This window comes from Microcebus murinus, chromosome 9, assembly GCF_040939455.1.
Source record: "Microcebus murinus isolate Inina chromosome 9, M.murinus_Inina_mat1.0, whole genome shotgun sequence".
Lineage (NCBI taxonomy): Eukaryota > Metazoa > Chordata > Mammalia > Primates > Cheirogaleidae > Microcebus > Microcebus murinus.
Window position 1 is genome coordinate 70,979,868 of NC_134112.1, and position 26,062 is coordinate 71,005,929.

General features: G+C 39.5%; 1 protein-coding gene across 3 annotated transcripts in view; it reads left to right on the forward strand.

Moving 5' to 3' along the window:
• CAV1 (caveolin 1) overlaps positions 1–19,950 on the forward strand; it is a 32,352-nt gene extending 12,402 nt beyond the window's left edge. For 2 of the 3 annotated variants that reach the window (XM_012761099.2, XM_012761100.2), the window contains exon 3: positions 17,684–19,950. In XM_012761099.2, coding sequence (XP_012616553.1) covers positions 17,684–18,025 — 342 coding nt within the window. In that variant the 3' untranslated portion in view covers positions 18,026–19,950. The remainder of the gene's footprint in view (positions 1–17,683) is intronic. The other variant, XR_012921020.1, reaches the window with a different exon arrangement.
• Positions 19,951–26,062: the final 6,112 nt, after the last annotated feature.

Sequence of the window (26,062 nt, forward strand, 5' to 3'; positions counted from 1 at the left end):
AAATAGACATAGCGAAATATGTCAACGAAATGGAATGGAATTGCATTCATTAGATTTTGTCACCAATTATTTAGGTTAGCAACACAGATCTTTCTCCCCCACTTGTTCCTGAGAGTCAAGCTTTTTAGTAGGAAGAGAAATTTTCTAAAATAGTTAATAGCCAGAAATTCATCAAGCTATTTTGGATAGGGCCCTCTGTTTCTCTAAATGTAACAGTAGGAATGAGAGTCATTCTCAAATAATGTGCTGTATTGGAAGGCCATTCAATCACCAGTTGGGAAGCACCATCTCTGCCCCAGGCAGGGGGTGTGCCATGAGATCTACTGCACCAGAGCTGCCTGACAGAACCTCAGCCCCCACTGGAGCTTGTCTCGGATAACCGGGCCTCGTCACAACTGGCCCACTCTTCTCTATGTTTTCATCTCTATTGCGGGATTTCTCAAAGCTTTCCAACCTTTCTGCTTCACTGCCCTCCACTGTCCACTCCCTTCTCTTCCCCTCTGTCCCCACTCTGTGCCACAGTCCTTCAGAGCAGGACAATGTCCCCCTCGCTTCTGTGGCCACCCACTGCCCACTCCAGGGCCCCACGCAGAGTCAGCCGTCAGCAGATAGATACCAAATTGAATGGACATGCTGCAATTCCTTTTTAAGTAACTTAATGTCTGCTGTGAATGCAAAGACACGTAGGACTCGTTACTGAGTGTTTTCTTTTGCTGCTTATCTGTATTGGCCACATTTAAAACCTAGTGAGAAAAAACATACAGAAAATTAATGAATAAACCCAAAAACATTTACTCTAGATGCTAAGGTAAAGAGAAAATGTATCCTAATATGTGTATATATTTAAAATATTCATCATTAATGTTTTTGTAATCTCCAGGTTTAGGAGGGCACAAATAATGTCTCTTCTGAGCCTTCCAGTAAGTAAGCTGTGGCTACTAGACAGTCTCCCAGGGCCCTGGAGGATAAGGCTAATCTCCTAAGCATCTGGCAGGCAGGGCAGGGAAATGCCCAGAATGCCAAGGGATGCCATTGGCTGCTGCTTCGCATTGTCCTTTGGGCCACAAGTGTGGAGGCGGGGGAGGGGGGATCTCAGGCCACCTGAGAACTCCCCTGCCAAGAGAGGGGTGAAAGGACTCCCTGTCAACCCCCCACACACACACCCATCCATCCCTGGACAAGACTGATTCAGAGAAATGATTAGACCAGGTGACAGCCCTGAAGAAAAATCCAAAACCTCCCACACCTGGTGGAGTCAACAGCATTTGGAAACCCAAGTCTCTTCTTCCTTTTCCTCTTTGGCGTTACTACTACTAGACACTAAGTACACAGAGTTCTGAGATTTTACTTACTAGGTGGTGGTGACTGTTAATCCACTATATCAACAGCATGGAAATTTCTTTTTACTTTACAAGTGGTCTCTTATAGACCTCAGATCTCTCCTCAGAAACAAAAAGAAAGAAAAATAGAACTAGGCAAAACACTTAAATGTCCCTGGAAGGAGTCAGGCATCATTCATTCCATTATTGGCGTCTTTGCCAAGAGAAATAAATGCCAGCTCTTTTCCCAGATAATCTTCCTTCTGTCTCCTATGATAGGAGGCGAATTTACTGCAATATGTATAAAAGTAATACTCATCAATTTGATCCCAAATCATTTCCCTATCAACAGGCTAAGTATAAAATACTAGGATCATTATTCAGTTAAGAATAGGTGAAACTAGAAAGTAGCCATCAAAAAAGTGTGCTGGCGTGCAATGTGAATTTTGGGTGTAGCTTGGTATCCAACATATAGCCAGGACCCCTGGCACATTTAATATTTTATTAGAGACTGGAGTGAACACATTTAATATTTTATTAGAGACTAGAGTGACCATGAGGGCTCTCAACTTAAAAATGGCACCAATTACAATGACCTTTCTAGCATCTGTGATAAAAATAATATTGAAGTGATTTTGAAAAGTTACAAATAGCCTACAAAAATAAGATAAAGACCAATACAAAGTGAGATAATGTTAAAGGACTTGAAATAAAACAGATACTAACTAGGTAAACATATAAATAGGTAAATATATAAAAAATAAGAAATATTGATGTGGAAAACCAAGATGCCTGGCTCAGCACAATGAATATGGAAACCCCTTGGAATAATTCCACCGTCCCCGAGGGACGATGATCTCCAGGTTGAGCATCACTACTGTAAACACACCCTTGAATGAATCCACATGCCAACTGGCTACCCTTAGAACAACTGGGGACCCAAACCAAGTCTGTGAATTGTTCCAGAAAATTAAACATCTCAATAATTTAATGATAAAAAAGAAGAATGATGAAATTTTTCTAAAGGAATATCAACATACAAGGTTCTCTACCTTATTTGCTATTGGTCAAATTTATTAAGAACGAGTTCCTGTTTTGATCTTAAGAGTGGGGTAGAGATTGCCCAGAAGCCCCGGAAAGAGCAAAACGAAGGTGATAAGAGGTAAAAAGAAACCCCCAGGTAAGGCTGGGAGGGTCATTTTGTCTAGATGATTTGTTGGAAGATTGGAAGGGAACATGAAATGACAATTACCTGTGGTAATTGCCAGATTATTATGAGACTTACAAGAATAACGCTGCTTAAAAACAAATCACCATTCAAGACAAGAAATAAAGGGAAAGGCTAGCATGCTTAGCTTAAAAAAAACAAAAAACAGGTTATGTGGGAGAAGAATTTCCAAGTAATAAGAGTGGTTAATCCTGAGAATGTGTCACCAGAGGTTGTTTTGTAATAGTTGTGTGCTAAATTCCTCACTTGCCTGTATAGCTTCTCAAATCTGCCTCTGCAATTATGAGTTGGTATATAGCAACCTTTACACAAAACCTCATAATTAAGCATAGGAATACGTATGACCACTTTCCTCTGTATATCCAGCAAGATACCTGGTTTGTTTCTTGGCAAAGAAGAGTTGATGTGGCATTGTTTTAATCAGTGATTGAGAATACAAGTGGTAAACATCTGAGAGCAGAACACTGCAAAATACATGCATTGTATGTAGCAAAAGGTCAGCATGAAGCATTATCTGTATGGCAAGCCTGCCCATCCACTCCCTCCTACACATTGCATATTCACGCAGCTTTGCAGCTTGTATAAGCCCCTATTGTGACAGAAACTCATGAGAGACTCCAGCTTCTGCCAAGGGTGGCTGTTCTGTGGATTTAGACCAGTGCTGCTTTACCCTGGCTGCAAATCATCTGGGGAACATTTTAAATCCCTGTCGTGCACACTCCACCCCAAGAAATTCTAATTTAATTGGTCTGTGGTGGGACCCGCCCTATGTATTCTTTCTTTATCTTTTTTAAGACTCACAGGTGATACTAATGTATAGCCAAAATAGAATCTGGTTTAGACTCTTAGAATTTCTTAAAAATAAAACAATGTATCACATTAAAACTTTCAGGACTGTGAGGGCTACAGTGGGATAATTATGACTTCACTAGCTCCTCATTTGGGAAGGTCTTTAGTGTTTTTATTGGAATATGATATTTGTCACTCCTATTATAAAAAATACTTTCTGAGCAAGGCACCTGTAGTCCCAGCTACTCAGGATGCTGATATGAGAGATTCATTGAGCCCAGGAGTTTGAGACCAGTCTTGGAAATATAGCAAGACCCATGTCTAAAAAAAAAAAAAAAAAAATTCTGGAGCTCTGCAGTAGCAACTGCATGACATATACTTTGTACATAAGATAAATTTCATATTACTTATATCATTATCTCTGTTGTTTCTCCCTTTCCTTTGCCTGTTCTTTCTATTCTCCCCAAGAGGAAGATCAGCTGATTAGAGTATCAGAATGTCATTCCCATCCCCCTTTCCTACCAGGGTTCATGGCCCAGGCATACCAGGAATGGAGCTGACAGTACACACTGGTTTATGTCCTAATGGCGCAGCAAAATTCCTGCAGTGCCCGTAGCCACGGGGAGCTTCACAGGACTCAAGGACAGGCAGGTGTCATTCATTTCTGCAGTATCTGGCACAAGAAGAGACCCCAAGTCACTGAGAAGTGCTTTGCTGATGCCAATCACTCCTCAGAGCAGATGGGGAAACTGAGTCTCAAAGTAAACCTCAATTCCAGGCCTCTCTTGAACACAGATATCCAGAGTTACCATGGGCCTTGGAAAAATCACTTATAGTCTTTGGACAGTAGGATCTTTATCTATAAAAATCAAGATGTAGAAGTAGATAATATCTAAGTCACCTTTGCTTATAAAATTTTGAGATTCTGGATGATCAGTGTTGATAAGAGAGTAGAAGCCTGTAAAAGCACAGAAAGGCCACACAGAGAATGGCAGAAGACCTCTCATCCTAGTATTTTTTTACACTCTTTCTAGGTTTTACCAGTTGGCATCCTTACTCTTAATATTCAGACTGTAGGATTTAATTAAATCATCTTCAAAATACTGAGCTATCGACAGATGGCACCCTGAATGCAAATGTACTGTAAATAAATGTTTGATACTGAAGAAGTGCTGGAGTTCATTTCCTCTTCTAATCTGGGCTCAGAACTCTGCAGTCTTCCCTTGGATTGCCCTTGCCTCCAAACTGGCTGTTTGTGTTCCAAGGTGAATCAGAAAATCAGTACCAAAATTGGCTACAAACTTTCAGTATTTTTTTTTTTTTTTGCAACCAGCCAACTCACCTTAGTTCATATAACAGAGAAGTGCATAATTACTGGCAACTTAAGTGAGAGCAATGGTCTTAAAAAGGTCTAGCTAAATAGAAAATGCTCAGACTTTCTGAGTGCTGACAGTTGTCAAATTCACCTAGTTCATGTGGCCACATTTCTGAAGTTCTTTTAACTGCCCATCTGTGAGCAACAGGATTGGATGACTAAGAGCTACAGGACAGAAGCACTATTACTTTGAGTCAAATTTTCCCATTACCCAGCTGTAAAGAGTCTGTTTCTCTGGCCCATATAAATTTAGCATTTAAGGGCCTGCATGATTTTAATCCCTTCACTTAACACCTAGCTATATGATTCTGAAAGTAAACATGAAGGTGTTTGAATTCCAGACCACCTAAACTTTCTTAAAGAAATCATCAGCTATGTTAAAATCTGTAGGTTTGAACCTAAATCTCATGATAAGCAAAAACTGAATTAATCTGTCTTCCCTGTGATTAGTCACATTTTGTTCACCCTTTTACCAAAATTATGCCTGGGTTAGAATAAATAAATGCAATCAATGAATGCATTGGGCCAGGTAACAACACATTAAAACTCTCCTTTCCAAAGGAGAGTGCTGTTGTAAATAGAAGAAAGAGAAAAATAACTTAGCAAATAGCACTATTCACTAGTGCATTCATTTATTCAAACAATATTCGTTTAGTATCTACTGCATTTCAGGGAAACTACAGAATAGTCCCAGAAATAATAACCAAACACACACAAAGTCATAACACTAAAGTAAGTTTGTGGTAAGCTGGATTTAAAATAATAATAATAAGGCCCAGGTGAACAAAGAGGGCGGGGACCAGAAAGAAGTCTTTGAAGAAAGAACATTTAGGTTAAAACATTCTGAATAACTCAGAGTTAGCCAGGTGAAGAGTGGTAGAAGGAAAGAGAATTCCAAGCAAAATCAACAGCAAGTGGGAAGACCCCAATGCAGAAAAGAGCCTGATACATTGTCCTGGGACAAATTATTCAAAATTCCGGACTATGGAGATTGGTGGTGGAGAAGCAGGTAAGAACATGACTTCCTCTATTACCTTAAAAGTAAGAGCGCCCCACAGAAGGAAGGACATTGCCTCTTCTTGGTAATGGTCCCTGAGTGAGTTTGGGTGGCCAGAGGCGGTCTCTATTTTGTTGACACTTGTCCCTTTTCAGCTGCCCACAGCCAGCTCATCCACCTTGTCCTGAGCCTGTTTCCTCATTTCACCTACTCCATCCTCAAAACGTAGGTGCTTTGTATGTACTGGATAAATGAATGAATGAACTCACAAGGCTGTTGTACTGCAAGCCAAAAGTGCCTGCAATATATAAGCAAGCATTCTAGGCTACAAACATTTCTAAACTTTAGGCTCAACTTACCACATCATCTTCCAATTTGCTAGAGCAGTGGTTTTCAATCAAGGCAATTTTGCCTCCCCTTCCAGGGGCTATTTGGCATTGTCCAGACATATTTTTTGTTATCACAGTTGGGGGATGCCACTGGCCTCAAGTGGGTAGAGAACAGGGAGGCTGAAAACCACCCTGCAGAGCACGGGGCAGTGCCTTCACCACCACTCCAACAACGGAGAATTATTGGGTCCCAAATGCCAATAGTGCCCAGGGAGAGAAACCCCGTTGGGGGCTGTGTCTTGACAGCCACATTACGTAACATATCAAATAATTCTGTATAATGGGCTGTGATGGTCCTTGCTTAGACCCTGCAAGAATGCTACTGTATATCTTTTTCCTTACTTACCAAGCAGTGTTCAAACCTGCAGAGATTTATTTCATTCATTTTCTATTTGTTTAATAAACAGACTTGAAGCACTGGAGGGGAAAATATTCCAGCAGTGAGGTAAGATGAAAGCTATTAGTAACCCCGGTCTGACTTAACTGAATGGTAGGAAACAAGCTCTGGCATCAGGAAGTGTATTATAAAAACTGAAAAGAAGCTAATAGTGTTTAAAAGCTCTGGTTCAAACAAACATGTACACAGACCAATGGATAGCCTGAAAATGATGAAGACATTTCCTCTTCTTGTATCTTTGATAGAAAAGAAAGAGCTTTTATTTTCTTTAGCGTGGTAATCATTCATATCTGTCCCATGACACACCCAGAAGGTTAAAGAATAACAAACTCCCAAGTGTAAACACAGAATTTAGTGAGCAAACCAGGGCTCTGGATGAATCCTTGGAACTGCATGTTTGGACAAAATAGGATTTCCATGCATCAGACAAGGCAGGATTTTTCTATTTGGGATGGAACTTACAGTCTTTGAAGGGCTGCAGTTATTTGTCCTCAAAGATGGCAAACACAAGTGTCCCTGAGGTGGTGCTTCTCTCTGTTCACTAACTAATCGCCCAGTCTCCATGCTATCGCTGGCCCTTGCTGGGCCTATTTTTACACTGTTCACTGTTCAATGTCACTTGCATGGTAACACTCAGCATCAACAAGTGTCACCAAATTGACACCAGAAGGCTGAGGAGGAGAAAGAAATCAGGAGATGTACAGCTTGCTCTGCACTGTGCCATCTGCAACTAGATGTTTTTTTGCAATAATGAACATGTGAGGCCGTGTGCATGGAGAGACAGTTCCAGGTTCCTGAAGCAGGCTCATGGCCATCTGGTCTCAACTGTGGTTTTAGGTTCCCACCTGGGATTCCCATTAGAAAGGGTCCCCTACATGGAGAGGCATGAATGCTCTGAAACCCCTACCTCCTCTTATCATTAAGGATAATTTTTAGCAACTTCAAAGGGAATGTGTATCCAATTCCTAGGGCTTCCCTAACAAAATGCCACAAACTGTGCAGCTTGAAGCAACAGAAGTTTATTGTCTCATGTTTTTGGGGGCTAGAAGTACAAAATCAAGTGTCAGCAAGGCTATGTTCTCTCTGAAATCTATAGAGGAATCTTCCCTTTTTTCTTCCTAGTTACTGCTGTTTTGCTGGCAATCTTGCCCTTCCTTGGATTGCAGCTATGTAACTCCAACCTGTGCCTCCACTGCCTGTGGCCCTCTCCCTGTGTTTTCACATGGCCATATCCTTATGAGGACACCAGTCATATCCAATGAGCGGGCTCACCCTACTCCAGTACGGTTTCATCTTAAGTAATTACATCTGCAGTGACCCCTGTATCCACATAATGTCACATTCTGAGGTGCTGGGGATAACAACTTCAACATAGCTTGTTGAGGTGACTGTAATTCAAATGCTTAACAGGATGTGAAGTAAGAATGGGTATCTTTGTTATTAAAGCAGGAGGATTTAGCTTACATTTTCAAAGTATAACACAAAAAAACGATGGTGATCTAGCACCTCTTGTATTATCCTGGATAGAGCTGGAGCCCATTCTACTAAGGGAAGTATCACAAGAATGGAAAAACAAGCACCACATGTACTCACCGTCAAATTGGTATTAACTGATCAATACTTAAGTGCACATACAGTGTAATGTTCCCTGGGTGTCAGGCAGGTGGGATGGGGGGAGGAGGGGATGGATATATACACGTAATGGGTGCGGTGCACACCGTCTGCGGGATGGACACACTTGGAGCTCTGACTCAGGTGGGGCATGGGCAATATATGTAACCTAAACATTTGTACCCCCATAATATGCTGAAATAAAAAATATACCCAGAATGATTCATACTGACTATGTAATGCCCTCTAAGTAGGGTAAAAGATGGAGAAACCTGGTGGTAGCCTTCAAACGGAAGGCAAAGAGGAATAAGGTGAAAAGGAATTAATTCAAAGCAAAGAGAGTTCCTTATGTGTGGTGCTGGTGCAGCTTTCTCTGACACATCCATGCCCTCGTCAGCTGGGGCATTGTCTCCCCAGGGCATATTTGGTCACTGTGTGCCTTGTGGTAATGAACTCCAGATGGCTGGTTGACTTGCTAGAGATGAGTTAATCTGTCTGGCTCACTTAATGGTGAATGCAAAATAAGCAGCCACCTCCATGAAATGATTTCAGGAATGCCAAAATGATTTGCTTTTCCAAGATATCTTCTCTATCTTCCTGATACTGTACTGAAGTCCCTGACATTTCCTCACTTCTCCTGGTTGGGGCACGTGGGCCAGAGCTCCCGATGTAGTTCCTGATGCAGCAGGCACTGGCGTAAACATTTTGCATAGTGAAGTCATTTAATACGCAGAACAGCAACCCTTAGAAGTAGGTACTCTGCTGCCCACATCTGACAGATAAAAAACTAAGGCACACAGAGGCACAGATAAGTGAAATAGGGCACTATAAATGTAAAATATTCTGAGGCCTCTGTAATGACTGGGAAGCAACAAGAGAGAAGGCAGTCCAAAGAGACTCTAGGGTCTGAGCTGGAAGCTCAGGCCAGTGACTGACCCCCAGCCCATACCCCAACCCTCTTCTCTCACTCACAGAAATTGATAAATATCCACCTTTCTGCCCTGCCAGCTTGAAACCCTGCTTAGCAATGTAGCCCTCTGCCTTCCTCCTGAGAGATAATCCTATGCACTTCCACAAGATTAAATTGCTTAGTATCCGCCCCCACCAAGGGAACCAATGTTCAAGCCCAAGAGTGCAAGTCAAAGCTCCTACCCGAGATTTACGTTTTTCCTAGAGCTGTAGGTGGATCTTTCTGGGAACCCTGGGCCTCCAGTTTGCAGTGGGGGCTGCAAAAGCACTGCAGCCTTTTCCCCAGTGGTGCCAGCGTGACCCAGTCAACTTTGGCCCTGAGAAAACACAGAGATATTACAGCAAAGTTCTTGCGTTCTGGTAACATTTAATTGTGCTATTTCTCAACGTCCTCTGCACCCACACACTCATGCACAACATTTATTCCATCGACTTCAAAGGCAGCTCAACATGTTGGAAGTATATGTGGGAACAAAGAAGAGAATTTGAAATTGGTCTGAACCCTCTTTCTGTATGACTGGGTTTGGCACATACATTAGGATTTTAGAAGTATGTATTTGATTTTTTAAAATGTGTGTTTGTTTATACTAGGTTTAGAATAATGAAAATAAATTGGGATTTCTATTGTCCATTTGTATGTTCTTCATACTTAAATAATGGCCATCATCCTTGTCCAATAACACTTACTTATGGGTTTAAGAAAAACCTCTCAAAAAATAGTTCTACTCATTTATTCACCAGTGTCTAGATGCCATTCAGCACTTCAGGAGCTCCCTGAAAGAAGCAGGGAGCAAACGAGGGCTGTCAGGCATGGAGGAAAGAGTGGCACATGCAAAAGGAGCTGTCATTAAATCCAAAGGGACAGGGCACATTCTAGCATAGTCTTTTGCATGAGAGAAGGGCAGCAATCCTGTTTAAAATACAGTTTCCCCAAGTCCTAACCCAGAGAGTCTGATCTGAGTCTGAAATGGGGCCAGAGAATCTTCATTTTAACAAGCACCCTTTCCTGGGTGATTCTTTTGCAATATTTTCCCTGCTGAGCACTTCTGAGAAATGAGAACCCTGCACTGGTGCACTCTGAGAATCATATTCTCAAGTTTAGGACTGGTGATCAGTTTTCTAGATGGAGCTGGCCCTTAGTCTTTGGCGCATGTCTAATTATACATTCAAGCCACTTTAGATATTTGGGCTGATTGTTCTGCCCAAACAGTATAAATACCCTAAATTTTTTCTAATATTCTGTTTGATGTGAATTGTAGAAAGCTGTAAATGCTGTGTTTCCTTCTTACATATTTCTGGTCTTTGCCCCAGGACCAAAATTCCAAGGCACTTGTTAGACATTCATTATATGCATTTTTCTGTAAGCATGAAAGTTGAATTTGTCTAATGGAAAAAAGGCAATAAAAAAGAAATTAAGGAACAATCATCAAAATTAAAGTGGTTTGTTTTGGAATTGTATTATTTGTCTTTAGATGCATAACAAAGGATCCCCAAAACATAGTATCTTATATCAACAAACAATTACGATCTTCCAGTTTCTCTTTGTGTCAGGAATCAAAGTGTGACTTAGCTGAGTGGTTCTGCTCAGGGTCTCTAGCAGGCTGCAATCTGGGTGTCAAGGCTAGAGTTCGCCAAGCTTGGGGAAGACCTGCATCCAAGCTCATGCATGTGGCTGATGGCAGGAGTCAGTTCCTCTCAGGCTGTGAGGCGGAAGGTCTCAGTGCCTCAGCGGCTGTTGAGCCAGAGGCCTGCCTCATTTCCTTTTGGGTCTCTCCACTGGGCAACTCACAACATGGTAGCTGCTTCCACACAGCAAGCAAGCAAGAAAGGCAAACAAGGCCGATGTCACAGTCTTTTGTAGCCTCATCTCAGAAGTGATACCCCATCACTTTTTGCCATGTTTTATTATTTAGGAGCAAATCACGAAGTCCAGCCCATACTCGAGGGGAGTATATCACAAAAGGGCATGAACCCCAGGAAAGAGGATCACCATTTTAAATGCTCTCTAGCACATCTAAGTGTGACTTTCCTAGATGAAAAAAATATGTTAATTTGTTATTAATTTTTGTCGTTTGTAGTAAATTTATCGTCCTATTTATGCATTGCTAAAACTAATATTAACATAAGGTGAACATTTTCTGATACAGGTCAGGCAGCGTATTGTGGTAAGAGTCCCATACTGTTGGAAAGATATGTTGAGGTCAGAAATTGAACTCATAATTCTAAATGAGGAAATGGACACCTACTACGCAAACCAACAGGAAAGAGTATTCTAAGAATGCTTTCTGCTACAGGTAACTAAAAACCTGAACAGCTGTGGTTTAAAAATAAGGGCAAATATGTGTCACATAAGGAAAAGTCTAGGGGTGAGTAGCTGCTGACATTGTTTTAGTAACTTGATAATAGCAAAACTAGCATCTTTTCTATTTTCTTGGCCTTTTAATCATGCTTGTCACCTCATGATCACAACATACGCAGCACATCATATTCTAAGAGGGATAAAAGGGGCAAAGAGCCACGCCATAGGCCTCTGTCTCTTTTCATAAGGAAGATAAAGCTTTCTTGGAAGTCCCGCCCAGCTGACATCCACTTAGATCTCATTGGCCCAGAACTGAGTTACACGTCTACCCTAAACTATCACTCACCAGGAAGACAAACGTTACCATGGCAAGTCTCAACCAATTGTGGCATATCTCTGAGATTAAACTATTGTTGCTATTACTTGAATCAATTAGGATCCTTTTGGCAGAGAAATAGGACTGTGGGTAGGCAACAGACAAGTCTTATGTAAACATGTTGTGTGCATGTGTGTGTGGTTATTTTGTGTGTATATATATATATATATATATATATATATATATATATATATATCTCCAATTTCCACTAACAGTCTAACTAGATATTTTCCCAATAGAAACAAAATGTATAAAATCATTGCTTATGAAATCCCAAATGTACTTTAAAGTTTCCTTCTTGAAAATTCCTTATTCAGAAGTAAAATGTCCAAATTTTGAGGCAAAAAGAATGATCCTATGTTTTTGTCAATCCTGTATACATATAACCTGTTTTTAAAATATTGCCTTCAGACACATTTAACAGGATGAAATCTTCTGAGATTTACTGCATCCGCCAAGTATTATCAAAACACAAGAAGACAGATTGTTTTTCTTGACGTCTGCTGCTAGATTTATGTTAACTCATGTTTCTGAAATTGTAACATCATAAGCCAGTATTGCACAAAGGTATTTAACGTCATTTATAAAAATCTAGTAATATAAACTGTTGACTCCTTATAAAGTATCTGTTAAGACACAGAAATATCACTGAAGCACATTTATGCTTTTGATCTGTAGGTCTGCATAATAATTCCTGCCAGAAGGGCAACTTGTTCCATAGATTACAAGAACAGAAAATCCGTTCTTGGAGGAATAGCTCAGCCTCATCTGAGGCATCCCATTCTAAGAAACAAAATGGTACCTGCATTCCTTGGGTGTTTTTTTCTTCTTTTTTTAAAGCAAATTTCTAGTTCCTATTCTGCTCAAAATCGAAGTGAGCAGAAAAAGTGCTGCTCCAGGCATGACCACCCCTTGTAGAGGGGTAAGTGGAGTGAGTTCCCTGGGAAATGGGACTAAAGAGTGATTGTTTTAGTGAGAGGTAAATCAAACTGATGGTTCATGTGAACAATGAGCACATTGGCGGTTTTCAGAAAGAGGCACCATCATTCACTCAACAAATAGACCTGCAGGACCTCTTAAGAGCAAAATGATGCTTATATTAAAATGTAAGCCTCCAAAATGTAGCAGCCAGACTGATGAGGGATGGATGTATAGAGATTGCAAGCAGGAATGGAAAAGCCCAGGAGAGTTCATAAGCCTGAGTTCCAATCCTGTGCCTGCCATTAAATGGGAAGGTATCCTTGGTCTAGTCATTGGACAGCTTTAGTCATCAGTTTCTCTATCTCAAATGTGATTCCATTTCTTTAAGAATCCCTTTACCTTTAAATATCTATGAATCTACTGAATCAACTGTGCTTTCATTGATGTGGAATTTTGAACTGCCTTAAATAGAATGACTGATCATTTAACAGAGCTTTGTTGGGTTTGCATTCTGAATACATGTCAAAATGTATGAGGATATTTTTAAAAATGTTTCTCCCAGTTTTTTTCATCCAAGGTAGATGTACAAAAATGTTCGTGTTCACATTGTGAAAAGGATATTTCTCCTAAACTCATGGTGAGATACTGTTCAAGTCAGTGCCTTAGAAGGCAGGGAGAGATCTACAAGAAAACTAGAGACACGAATGAGGTAGGCTGAGAAGGTACATGGGTAGGGTGATATAACATCCCAGGGAAAAGTGTGGAGTGAAGGACTGGATGCCTGGGAATCAGGAAATTAGAGTTCTAATTTCAGCATTTCCACTGATTCACTGGGGACCTTGAGAATGTCTGGCCCATTTTTATAATTCTGTGCCTCAGTTTCCATATCTGCCAGTTAGAGTGCAAGTCCCTGGCTGGGTGCCCTGGACTGTGAGAACACACTGTTCAGGGCCATAAAAATATAGTCAGTTCCAAAAATGCAAAACATCCCAGTTACTAGATGTACTAACCTAAAGTAGAAATGTCAGCAAGAGTAATTCCTTTAATGACCAAAATGAGAATGTTTTATGAAGTATCTATTAAGTGAAAATTAAGCAAATAAGACAACTGTAAAGGCTTGTAGTCCTGTAAATACATAGGCAAAAAGAGCACATACTTGAAATATGACCAGTTCTAGTTTTGCTACTTAGCATCTGTGTGATTTTGAATAATTTCTTAACTTCCTGCAGTATTCTCATCTGTAAAATAGGAATAATTTCATGCATCTCAGTAGCTTGTGGTGAAGATGATTAAAAATGGAAATTAGTTGTTTTTTGAGCCACTGGTGGGGTTTAAATTCATAACCACTATGTGCTTTACAGCTGAGTTTCTTTTTTTTTAATTTTTTTTTATTTCAGCATATTACATTGTCTATTAGAAAAACCTAGTCACCAAGAGCAAGGAATGTTTCAATGCTACTATTTATTGAGCATTCACTATATTGCTGTGCTCTGTGCTATGCTAATACTTCACATAAATTATTTCATGTACTCCTCTACTACTAATTACTATTGTATAAATGGAGATAGAGAGAAACAAAGCTTTTATTTCTGACTCTATTCTTCCCTTAACCTGCCTTTTCTTTTTCTCAGCTGCACCTAACTGGCTATACTTTTAGTAATCTTTAAAGCCACCTTAAATTTTTGAAGACTAAAACAGCAATAACAAACTGAATATATTTATATAACATGTTATTTTGGTCATGATGCTTTCCACCCCTGGAGACCTGCTCTAAATTCACTTGGGCGTTTGAGGATAAATCATGCTCACTAGTAGTTTCTGGAAAGCACTGAAGACTCAGGCACTCGGAAATTTACTAGGCAACTTCAAAGAAAGCATAAAAATCTCCAGTATGTTCATTGAAAAAAGTATTTATGTTTATGCTTATAAAAATAAAATTATCAAGAAATCTTATACTCATATGTTCATAGATATTTTCACAAAGGACCCATTGTGTACATGGCATAAGGCTGTCCTCAGAGACCATGCTGTGGGAATTATTGAAGTTATCAGAAGGGATGAATTCAGCAAACTCTTTTTTATTAATGTGCCTTTTAATTATGAAATACAATGCTTGTCTTAGAGAAAACTTGAAAAATACTTTTGCAAAGAGGTGCAGTATTAAAGAAAGAGTTGGTATCTTTCACACCAGATTCAAAACTCAAATCCACCTCTTTTTCTCCCCTGGACAATTCATTAACATTTCTTAACCTCAATTTTTTTCTATAAAATGGGAATAATATAGAGTTACTGTGAGTTAAATGAAACAGTGTCTGGTGATAATGGCCAGCCAACAGATGTTAATAACTGTCCCTTCCCTTGGAAAATACTCTCAAGGCAGAACTGCTTAGGGTCTACTCTATAAAGAGATAGGAGAGAATCCCCATCCCCAGTAAAGTGCTTTCTAAGCCTGTTTGGTAATAGACTATTTTATAATAAAAATGTTGGATCATTTCCCATTATACCCTCAAATGTATGTACCCATTTCCAGGCTTTTATGGACGACCATTGCCCATCTGTTGACCCCAGGCTAAGAACACCTACTCTAGTGTTTTAATTATGATTTTACCAAATCCTCTTAAAAAACAAAGACATTTTAAAAAATAAAATTCTCTGGGTATCTTGCAGTTGACTCAAGGAAAACCACAGACCTTTATTTTTGATAGCTTTGGGAAGAATGCAGTGTCAGAACACAGCCCCATAGCAAACAACTGAATAAGTTGCCCAGAAACTCCATTAAAGTGTTGCTCTAATTTGTCACATATTTCCTACAACCTTTTAAAACACACAAGTAAATGTTCACCTCTGAGTCTGGATCTAAATGGGTGAAGAAAAATTAGAATAACATTAACTCTATTTAACTCCACTTACATAATTGTGACCATACCACTTTTTTCATCATATTATATTATTTAGAATGTCAGATAATAATCAAGAGACAGAATGTTCTAGAAAATAAACTTTAAAAATTGGTAAGCATCGTGTACTTTTTCCAAAAGACATTTCATTGTGTTGAATCAAAGGTGGCTCTTTGGCACAGTGGCTCCAAGGAGTCATGCAAGTCTTCATTCCCTAATCCTGAGCCGGCCTGAGTTGCTGCTGGCAGTTGTCAACTTGTTTGGATTTCAAATTACATCGAATCTCTTCCTATAGCTGCCACGCCAAGCAGTGGAGCAGGCTCTGCCTACCTTTCTGTTGGCAATTTTGTTCTTAATCCTATGCTTCATTTGGTTTATATAAATCCTTACAGAGGGATAAAAGCTCCTGAGAATTAATTGTTTAAATGAACACATACCTGGGAGAGAATGCTGCTGGGAAAGTTTCTGAGTTTGCATTCTTGCCCTGCCGTTGCTGTGTGTTTGACTTTAGCATGTCACCTTTACCTCTCTGAACCTTCATATCTTCTTTTGTAAAATGACAATAACATACCTTCCCAGATGGGTTTGAGACCCCAGGTCACATGGAGATGTTGCATGTAGAAGCATTTGGTAGCTATTAAGAGCTATGTGTTAGCAAACTCATTTGATTACCTACTACTGGCCATGAAAAGGGACTGCTACAGGGTTCATCAGGTGTGGAGACTGATATTTGTAGCTGTCCTTATTCCAAACTTTATTCTCAGTTTGTTTAATTCAAAGGTGAAGCTCTCTCTAACTCTTTTAAAACTGCCTTCTCTTTTTAATTTTCTTCTTGCTCTTAATGTCACCTCTGTTCTTCCTAGCTCACAGAGATTCCTTAGGTTCCTCTCATCCCCTAGCCTTGAAGTAACCAAATCCTGTGGATTCTTCCTTAACGTCCCAGAATCTCTTTCTTCTTCTTCTTCTTCTTCTTCTTCTTCTTCTTCTTCTTCTTCTTCTTCTTCTTCTTCTTCTTCTTCTTCTTCTTCTTCTTCCTCTTCCTCTTCCTCTTCCTCTTCCTCCTCCTCCTCCTCCTCCTCCTTCTCTTCCTCCTCCTCCTCCTCCTCCTCTTCCTCCTCTTCTTCTTCTTCTTCTTCTTCTTCTTCTTCTTCTTCTTCTTCTTCTTCTTCTTCTTCTTCTTCTTCTTCTTCTTCTTCTTCTCTCTCTCTCTCTCTCTCAATGACCACTTTTCCAGGCTTGGTCCTACCATCTCACACTTGGGTGACAGCAGTAGTCTCCCTGCCTTGAATCTCTTTCCCTTCTCCTCCAGCCTGCACACTGTTGTCAAATTCATCTTGACAAACAAGCATTGAGTGTGGCTGTGCTCCCCTGCTCCATCATCTTCAATAGACCCCACTGTCTGTAAAATAATATCTAGTCTGGCCTCCACCTGTCGTTCTAGCCTTGGCAACACAGTTCTGTTCTGCCTGTGATGCTTCCCGTACTCATCCTTGCTTGTTCCTGGGGCTTTGACACATTTTCAAGGTCCCTTCTTTCTTCCTCTCCAAATCATACCCTCTTTCCCAAGCCTTGATCAAATCTCGCCACCCCATAAAACTTCTTGATGTCTTCCAGCTCACCATGATCTAATTTCCTGAAGTAATTCTGCTAATTGAGTAAAGAGTCATCCACCAGTGATGAACTAACTACTCCTTAACATTTGCGTGTCTTTGAAGCCAGTAAAGTTACGTCATGTTATTTACATTTTACTAAGTGCCTTGTATCCTTATGCATGGTGTGGGGTTTTACTTTAAGGCAACAAACTTAATCAGATCTATTTGGTTTTCCCTAGAGCAGTAGTTCTCAACCTTTTACATGGTAAAGAGTCACCCGGAGAACATGTTAAAAGTTCTCCTGGGCTCCACCCTAGATATAATAAGGTGTGAGCAGAGCCCAAACATCAGCGCTTCCAATGAGTTCCAAGTGATGCCGTTACTGCTGGTTGCTTTCAAGCTTCTTACACAGAACTAGCACATAAAAACTAATACGGTATATGTTTATGGATAGTGCGTAATGGTTTTTTATTTTTCTCCTTTCTTCTAGTCTATGCTCACGTTCTATCACTTCTTCCTTTTAGATTGACTTTGAAGATGTGATTGCGGAACCAGAAGGGACACACAGCTTCGACGGCATTTGGAAGGCCAGCTTCACCACCTTCACTGTGACCAAGTACTGGTTTTACCGCTTGCTGTCTGCGCTCTTTGGCATCCCGATGGCACTCATCTGGGGCATTTACTTCGCCATTCTCTCCTTCCTGCACATCTGGGCAGTCGTGCCATGCATTAAGAGCTTCCTGATTGAGATCCAGTGCATCAGCCGCGTCTATTCCATCTACGTACACACCTTCTGCGACCCACTCTTTGAAGCTATCGGCAAAGTATTCAGCAATATCCGCATCAACATGCAGAAAGAAATATAAGTGACATTTGAAGGAGAGAAGTATACCTGATTCTTCCTTTTTTATTCTTTTAATTTTCTTGGTGCCGATTTCAAGTTTCAAGTTGCTAGTACAGCAGCAATTTACGAATGAATTATCTTGGTTGGGAACAAAGAAACAACTTTCTCAGTTTTCATAGTTATCTCAGTATTTCATAGTTATCATTTGTCTCTTCTGGGCTATTTCATCTGTTTTTTTGGCAGTCTGAATTTTTAAACCCACTTAAGTTTTTTTCTTACCTTTTTATTTGCATGTGGATCAATCATCGTTTTATCAGCTAAGATATGAGCATATTATTGAACAATAATTTGAGAGAAATACGAAGAACTAAAGAGGGAAAAAATGAAAACCAACAGCCTCAACTGCCTACTCTAAAATGTTGGTCACTCCATGGTAAGGGAAGAATTCCAGGCTATGGCCATCAAGAGCACAAGTATGTGGGCAGATTTTAAGCAAACTCTTGTCCCACCATCCGAGGAGTCAGTGGATCACTGCCATTCGTTTTAATAATCCAGTGGGATCTAGTAATCTTGTAACCTTCTAAAGGTTACAAGTTAGAAAACATAATTTTCTGCAGTTTCATGATCCGACTATTGCCTTATTCTTTTTAAAATTTTAACCTATGACATTTTCTGTGCTTGAATATTTGTCATACAGATAATGAGACTTAAGTGCCTTCCTGTTCTTCACATTTTCCTTCTCAAGTCGGGGCTAACTTATCCACTTTCTTTAGGTCAGCAGCCTCCCTGCAGACCAAAATCAGAAAATCCATGACCTGCTTTTCCATGCTTGTTTGTGACTCTGGGTTAGAGTCCGGGGATGCTCATGTCTGTACTTGTTCATGCGGCATCTCTATCTGTAGCGAGTATGGTTGACATTAGACCAATAAAACGAATTAAAGTGGACAAATGGGCTGAGCCCTCTCTGGGCTGGCAGGAGTGGAAGCCAACTCTCCCTGCCTCTCATCAGCTCAATGAGGTCAGCATGCCTATTCAGCTTCGTTTATTTTCAAGAATAATCACGCTTTCCTGAATCCAAACTAATCCATCACCGGGGTGGTTTAATGGCTCAACATTGTGTTCCCTTTTCAGCTGATCAGTGGGCCTCTGGGAAATGGCTGTCAAAATGGAGGCCATTGTGTGAGACTGTCAGAGTTGCTGCAAACATGACCCCTTCTGAGCAGAGCACTTGCAACTGTCCGTTATGCTGTGACACGAGGCCCCTCCCCCTGGCCAGGAGCTTTGGACCTAATCCAAGCATCACTTTGCTCAGAAAGAAGATGGGGGAGGAGGCAGTCATAAAAGAGTGAAGTAATTTGCTGGAATAAGTTCAAATTCTTCTGAACTCAAACTGAGGAATTTCACCTGTAAACCTGAGTCATACAGAAAGCTGCCTGGTACATCCAAAAGCTTTTTTTATTCTTCCTGCTCATATTGTGATTCTGCCATGGGCGTTAGACCTTCAGTTATGCTTTTATTTTTATTTCCCCACACTTATTGAAACTCTGCTTGACTTTTTCCTCTTCTAGTTTTCCTGACATTCTAATTACCAACTTGTTACCTACTTTGATATTTCGCATTTAAAACAGACACTGGCATGGACATAGTTTTTCTTTTAAACTGTGTACATAACTAAAATGTGCTATACTGCGTACTTTTTAAGTGTAAAGATATTTTACCTTTATATGAGGAAAATCACTTGGAAAATGGCTTTGTAATTCAATCCATAAACTGTGTGTTCCAAGACATGTCTGTTCTACATAGATGCTTAGTCCTTCATGCAAACCAATTGCTGGTCCAAAAGATTGCTGACATTTTGTATGCTGACTGATATATTTTACACTTTTTTTATCCTGCATGTCTTCTAAAGGTTACAAGTCTGCACAATAAAAATCTTTAACAGTTAAACAGTTAGCTTTATTATTTTTCCCCTAAACTGGTGTTTATGTGTCAGTGTCTGTGTGTGTTTATGTCTGTGTGTTTGTATGTAGTGAGCATGTGCACAGTGTGAATATGAGTTTGGCGTGTGTTTGTGGGGGAGGGGTAATGGTATCCCAGTTTTTAATTATTGCAAAGTCATTTAGGTGGGAAATTTCTGCTATAGTCATCATCATTCGTGGGCTCCTTTAGATAAAAGTTATAATTAATAACAAAGATTTTTTAGCAGCTTACCCAATGTTTTATTATATGTCACCTAATTTGAGTCCCAACAAATATTAATAACTATCATTTGGTAAATGACACAGTTTGCATTTAGAGGGTAATGACTTGCACTTTGCCATACCTTAAGTGGGATTTTTAAGAGTTTTATTTCAATCACAATTTATTTTTGTCTTTGGCTAAGTTTACTTTCAGGACTTTCTGTATTAGTCAGGGTTCTCCTGAAAAGCAGATCAAGTAGGAAATGGAGATGGAGGGGGAGGGAGAGAAAAAAGGAGAGGGGGAGAAACAGGAGAGAGGAGGGGGAGATGGAAGTGGAAATGGAGGGGGAGGGGGAGAAAAAAGGGGAGGGGAGAAAAGGAGAAGGGGGAGGAGAGAAACAGGAGAGGGGAGGGGGGAGATGGAGGTGGAGGTGGAGATGGAAGTGAAGGGGGAAATGGAAGTAGAGGTGGAGATGGAAGTGGAAATGGAGATGGAGGGGGAGGGGGAGAAAAGGGGAAGGGGGAGAAACAGGAGAGGGGAGTGGGAGATGGAGGTGGATGTGGAGATGGAGGTGGAGGTGGAGGTGGAGATGATAGAGATATAGAGCAAGAGAGTCATTATAAGGAATTGCCTCATGATTATGGAGCCTGACAAGTTCCAAGATCTTCAGGGTGAGTCAGCAAGCTGGAGACCCAGGAGAGCTGATGATGTAGGTCCAGTCCAACAGCCACAGGCTCAAGGCCCAGGGAAAGCTGATATTTTAAGTCACATCCAAAGGCAGGAAAAAACTAATGTCCCAGTTTAAAGGCACTCAAGCAGAAGGAATTCTCTTACTTGGGGGTGGGAGCGGGAGGGCCAGCCTTTTTTTCTATTCAGACATTCAACTGATTAGGGAGGGCAGTCTTTACTCAGTCTACCAATTTAAGCGTTAATCTCATCCACAAACACCCTCAAAGAAACACCTAGAATGATGTTTGACCAAATATCTGTACATCCCATGAACCAGTCCAGTTGACACATAAAATTAATCACCATTGCTTCCAAACCAAATTTTGCAAAGATCTTCTTTTAGTCTCTCTCATCCTGAAATTCCTTTCTTGCAGTTTACAGAGTTCGTATCTTTGCTGGGCTTTCAAGAAAGCACTGAGGTTGCTTAGTTAGTAACTCAGTCTGGGATTTGCGTTTACCCAACAAATCCATTTCCGGTGTGTACATGGAGACGTGCCTCTGATCGGCAACATTTGAGTTCCTGGCTGAAGTTATGCCTCCAGTTCAAGCAGAATGAGAGAGGTGACTTTAAACATGGACTATCTTTGTTGTTGTTTTATTATTTGAGCCTCTAAATTTATATGCAAACAAAATCAAGACTTTACTTATTAATACTTTCATTTAGCCACACATGCAACAGTTCTGTCTCTGGGTGCACAAATAATGACATGGCTTTGGAAAACTTTTACCTCATAGTGAAAATAAGTAACTTCACACATCACACATCTAGCAAATATTAGTCAGATAATAGCACACATCTGCCCAATGCAGTGGGGCTCTGTCTGAATAGCTAACCCATACTTTCCTTGATATGGGTACCTATATTCAGACTTTCTGGTTTTTAAATTAAAATCTATATTTAAAAAATTGGGGGGAGGGGAGAAGTAAAGAAGACACTCAACAGAAAAGGGTGAAACTATAAAAGAAAAGATCATGGCTATGAATACATGAAAATGTTACACTTCTACATATGGAAAACAATAGAAACAAATACAATACAAATGATAAATGGAGCTAAAAGAAAGCATTTAAGATCCATACATCATGCATAGTATTATAACACACTTAAAATATAGATAGCTATCATAAATTAATAAAAAGATGACTATATCAATAGAAAAAATATGCAAAGATATGAAAAAGATAATTCATAAAAAGAATTGCACAACAATCATAGGAAATGCATTGAGATTATAATAATCAAAGCAATGAGATATCATTTTTACCTAAATTTGCAGAGATCAAGAATAAAAGTAATGGCCACATTGGTGAGGGTACAGGAAAGTAGGCACACTCATCCATTGCCTTTTGCAGGACAATTAAATGTACATACAATTGATCCTACAATTTATCTTATTAAATAAAAATAACAGAAACATACGAAGATGTTTGTTATTTGTTGTCAATAATATAATAAATTGAAAACAACATAAATATTCAAAAACAGAGAACCAATGAAATAAATTATGGAATATGCATTTAATAGACTACTATGAGCTTTTCAATATTTTATGCAATAGAATATTTAATGACAAGCAAATATGTTCACAATATAATGTTAACTTGAAAAGTAAAGTCAAAAACTGTATGGAGGATATACTGCTACTTTTTTTGTTTAAAAAATGGGGGATGTGGATTCAAATAATTGCATCATTTCTGAGTTTCTATCAGACATTTTGCAGGCATTACTACATTTATACAAGATTTCAAAATAGCTATTGATGCCCCCATCTTACAAATAAGGCTTAGAGAGTTTTAGGGAGTTACTAATTCACATGTCTAATAAGTATTAGAGCTATTGTCTAATCCAGGTCTGTCTGACCCCAGAGCTCTGCTCCTTCCACTTCTCTACCCTGCTGTGTGTGGTTTCCAAGCCCAAAGCCTTCCTCCTCTTCATGAAGCTCATGTCCCCACTGGTTTGCAGAATTATTCTTCCTCCTAAAATGTATAACAAACAAGTAATGTGAGCAGAGTTGGAATAAACATTAGTAATAATTAATAGTAGCTAAAACTTATTCTCATCTCTGCATGCCAAGTGTATGCACTTTAAATGTACTATTTTACTTAACCTTTGCAATAACCCTATATGGCTAAGGCCCCCAAACCCTGGGCCATGGACCAGTATCAGTCTGTGGCTTGTTAGGAACCAGGCTGCACAGCCGGAGGTGAGCAGCAGGTGAGTGAGCCAAGCTTCCTCTGTAATTACAGCTGCTCCCCATCATTCCCATCACTGCCTAGCTCCACCTCTTGTCGAATCAGTGGAGGCATTCCTGGAGACACCCTGGAGACTATGAAGGATGAGGTACCAAATGTCTTCTTTACCACTGGTCACGTCATGAAGAAAATCACCTAACCTACTCTGAAATAAATTATAGCACTATCAACAACATGCTTTCCATCTTCTATTTTATTTTATTTCTCCATGATTTTGTTCTCCATCAAATCATCATCTATTGTGCCCATTTGAACATCTTGTTATGGCAAACCATGAGCTTCTCTAATGAAAATCTTAGCAGGGACTACCATGGATGTTTGATATACGTATTTTTTTTCTACTTGAATAATAGCAAACACATGTTGATACAGCTATTAAGGAAAAAGATGTTTTTCCAGCAGCTGTTGACTTCATCAATTCCACTATGTGATGAGTCACTCAAACTTCCACAGAGCTAGAAAGTTACAACTAAGGAAACAGGGACTTTTTTTATTGTGATGAGAAAGGAGTGGGGAAAGTTAGACATGGAGAAAGTGAATAAAATCAACTGGAATGAGGGATTTGGTACTATAGAAAGTTGAGTAATTTATGTATTACAGGGAAAAGACTTTACATCTATCTAATACCGTAATAGAACAACTGAAAAACATGTAAAAACTGGCATGAAGGGTGGGGTATTTGCCACAGGAAGAAGGCAGTTATTTTTTCAATAAAGCAACAGCTGCCAGTGTGGGCCACTCTACAAATGGCCAATGAAGAAACCTACTCCTCTTCTCAGTTGTATTAATATGATGCCAACTATTAATGAGATAATAACTATCCCAGGCATTAGTCAGCATCCTATTTGAGAGGCTATTTTTTAAATCCCCCATCACATTGCACAACCTCTTGGAAAAGGTGAGATTTACTTACCTGCCAACTCTAAGACAGAAAGCCCTGTTGATTGCATAACACAAGTTAAGCACTCTGGGAAGTACACAGTGCAATATACACATTGATAAATGTAATTTGGCTTGAGAGTGACTTTACATTTTTACAGTGATTTTGTTCTTTGCCTCATTGCTTTTCATATTGTCCTGAAAAAAAATAATAGCCTTCATTTATTGAGAACATGCCACACACCAGGTAACATGCTAAACATTTTACAAATATTACTGAGAACAGCACTATGTCTTATGTGTTATTGTCTAGGTCAAGTGGATCTCATTGCTCTGTTTTAGAGATCAAGAAACTGAAGCTTAGAGAGGTTAAATAACTTACTCCAGGTAACCCAATGAGTTTAACACCCTATTAGCTTCAAAGCTCTTCTTTATGAAAAATCTCACTATGTGCTTGAGAGAAATTGCAAAAGTGTGGCAGCATTTGACAGTGTTACAACAGCATTGTGTATCATCAATGGAGAAAAAAGAAGAGTAAATGGTTAAAAGCCATGCAAATAATATATTCTGTAGTCTAAATTTCTGTTAACACAATTCTTCACTTTATTTCTTCAATAGGCATTTATGGAACAACTATTTGGTATTGTAGGAACTAGAAAGATAAAGGAGACAAAGATGAGTAAGACAAAGACCTTTGTCTTCATGGCAGCTCAATGAAGCATCCATGAAGGCAACTCCAAGATGGAATTAACATTTGGCCATTTTTCTGCTAAAAAAATAACTTTTTACAAAATAAAAATGATTGAGAATCAATTTTATAGTGCACTACAGTGGCTTTAAAATTGTGCCTTATAGAATCCTGAGGTAGTGACTAGCTCCCCTAAGATGACAGGGGTAAACTAGGGTGGAGATCAGAGGAACAGTGTCTACCCCTTTCCTGCAAACAGATACGTTCTGATTTAACCTCTTTCCAAATTAATTTTCAGCATAATATTTTGCTTGACTAAATAGTTCCAGCTCTAAGAAAATTTGAAAGCCTTTGATTGACTTGGTGAAATAAATACATATTTTATGCCAAATTGGACCTTAAATGAAATGTTGGTGCTTGCTTTTGTGGTTATCGCTAAAATATATTGTTATATTATTTTCTGAAGACACAAGTTTAGTAGAGCAGATGATCAAACATAGAAACTAATCAATCAAAATGATGAGTAAATACCAACTAAAATATATAATAGCCTTGCAAACTCTCACACTCTTGTTCTAACAGAAATGAGTAATGACTTTAGTGGGATGAGTAGGAAAAAAGTGGTGGTGTCATTTACATTCCTTAGGAGGAAGTAACTTTAACAGTGAGGTTATTGGCATTGGGACAAATATCTGGGGTGATGTCAAATATTATTCAGGCGAATTCCAAATAAAATATCAGCCTTCAGTATCTACATTGGACTAGAACAGTTTCTTAAGATCTTTCAAATTGCAGTCTTAAACAACAGTGAAAGCAAGTGATTAGCCAACATGCCGCAGAAAAAAACATTGAACTTAGAAGAAGAAATCTGTAATAAAATCCTCAACCACTTTAGGATCGGCTGTGTGGCGTTGGATAAGTCACATCGCTGAATGAATTATTGAAACCAGCAGCCATAGGCTCCCTACCTCATTAGATCATGGTGTAAATGAAAATGCAAACATGCCTGAAACAGAGTCAGACTTCATGAGAATCCAAAAGTTTCAGGCAGCCACTCACTCCATCACCCTTTCTCACTCTTTCTAGGGCCCAGGGTTACTTACCTGCTTTTCTTAACACATCTAAGCTTTTCTCTTGCCTCTCTTTGCAGACCAAAATTCTTGTGTTCATCAATAAGGACTGAGTAAAAAATTCCTAAGATCTAGCTGCCCTTTTACTTCAAGGAGGACCCATCATTTTCTGACTTCTGCTTCTGTGTTCCTGTAAGTACAGACTCAAGTGGGACAACTGCTTGGCTCAGAGTAGATCACAGATTGACTCCTCCTGCAT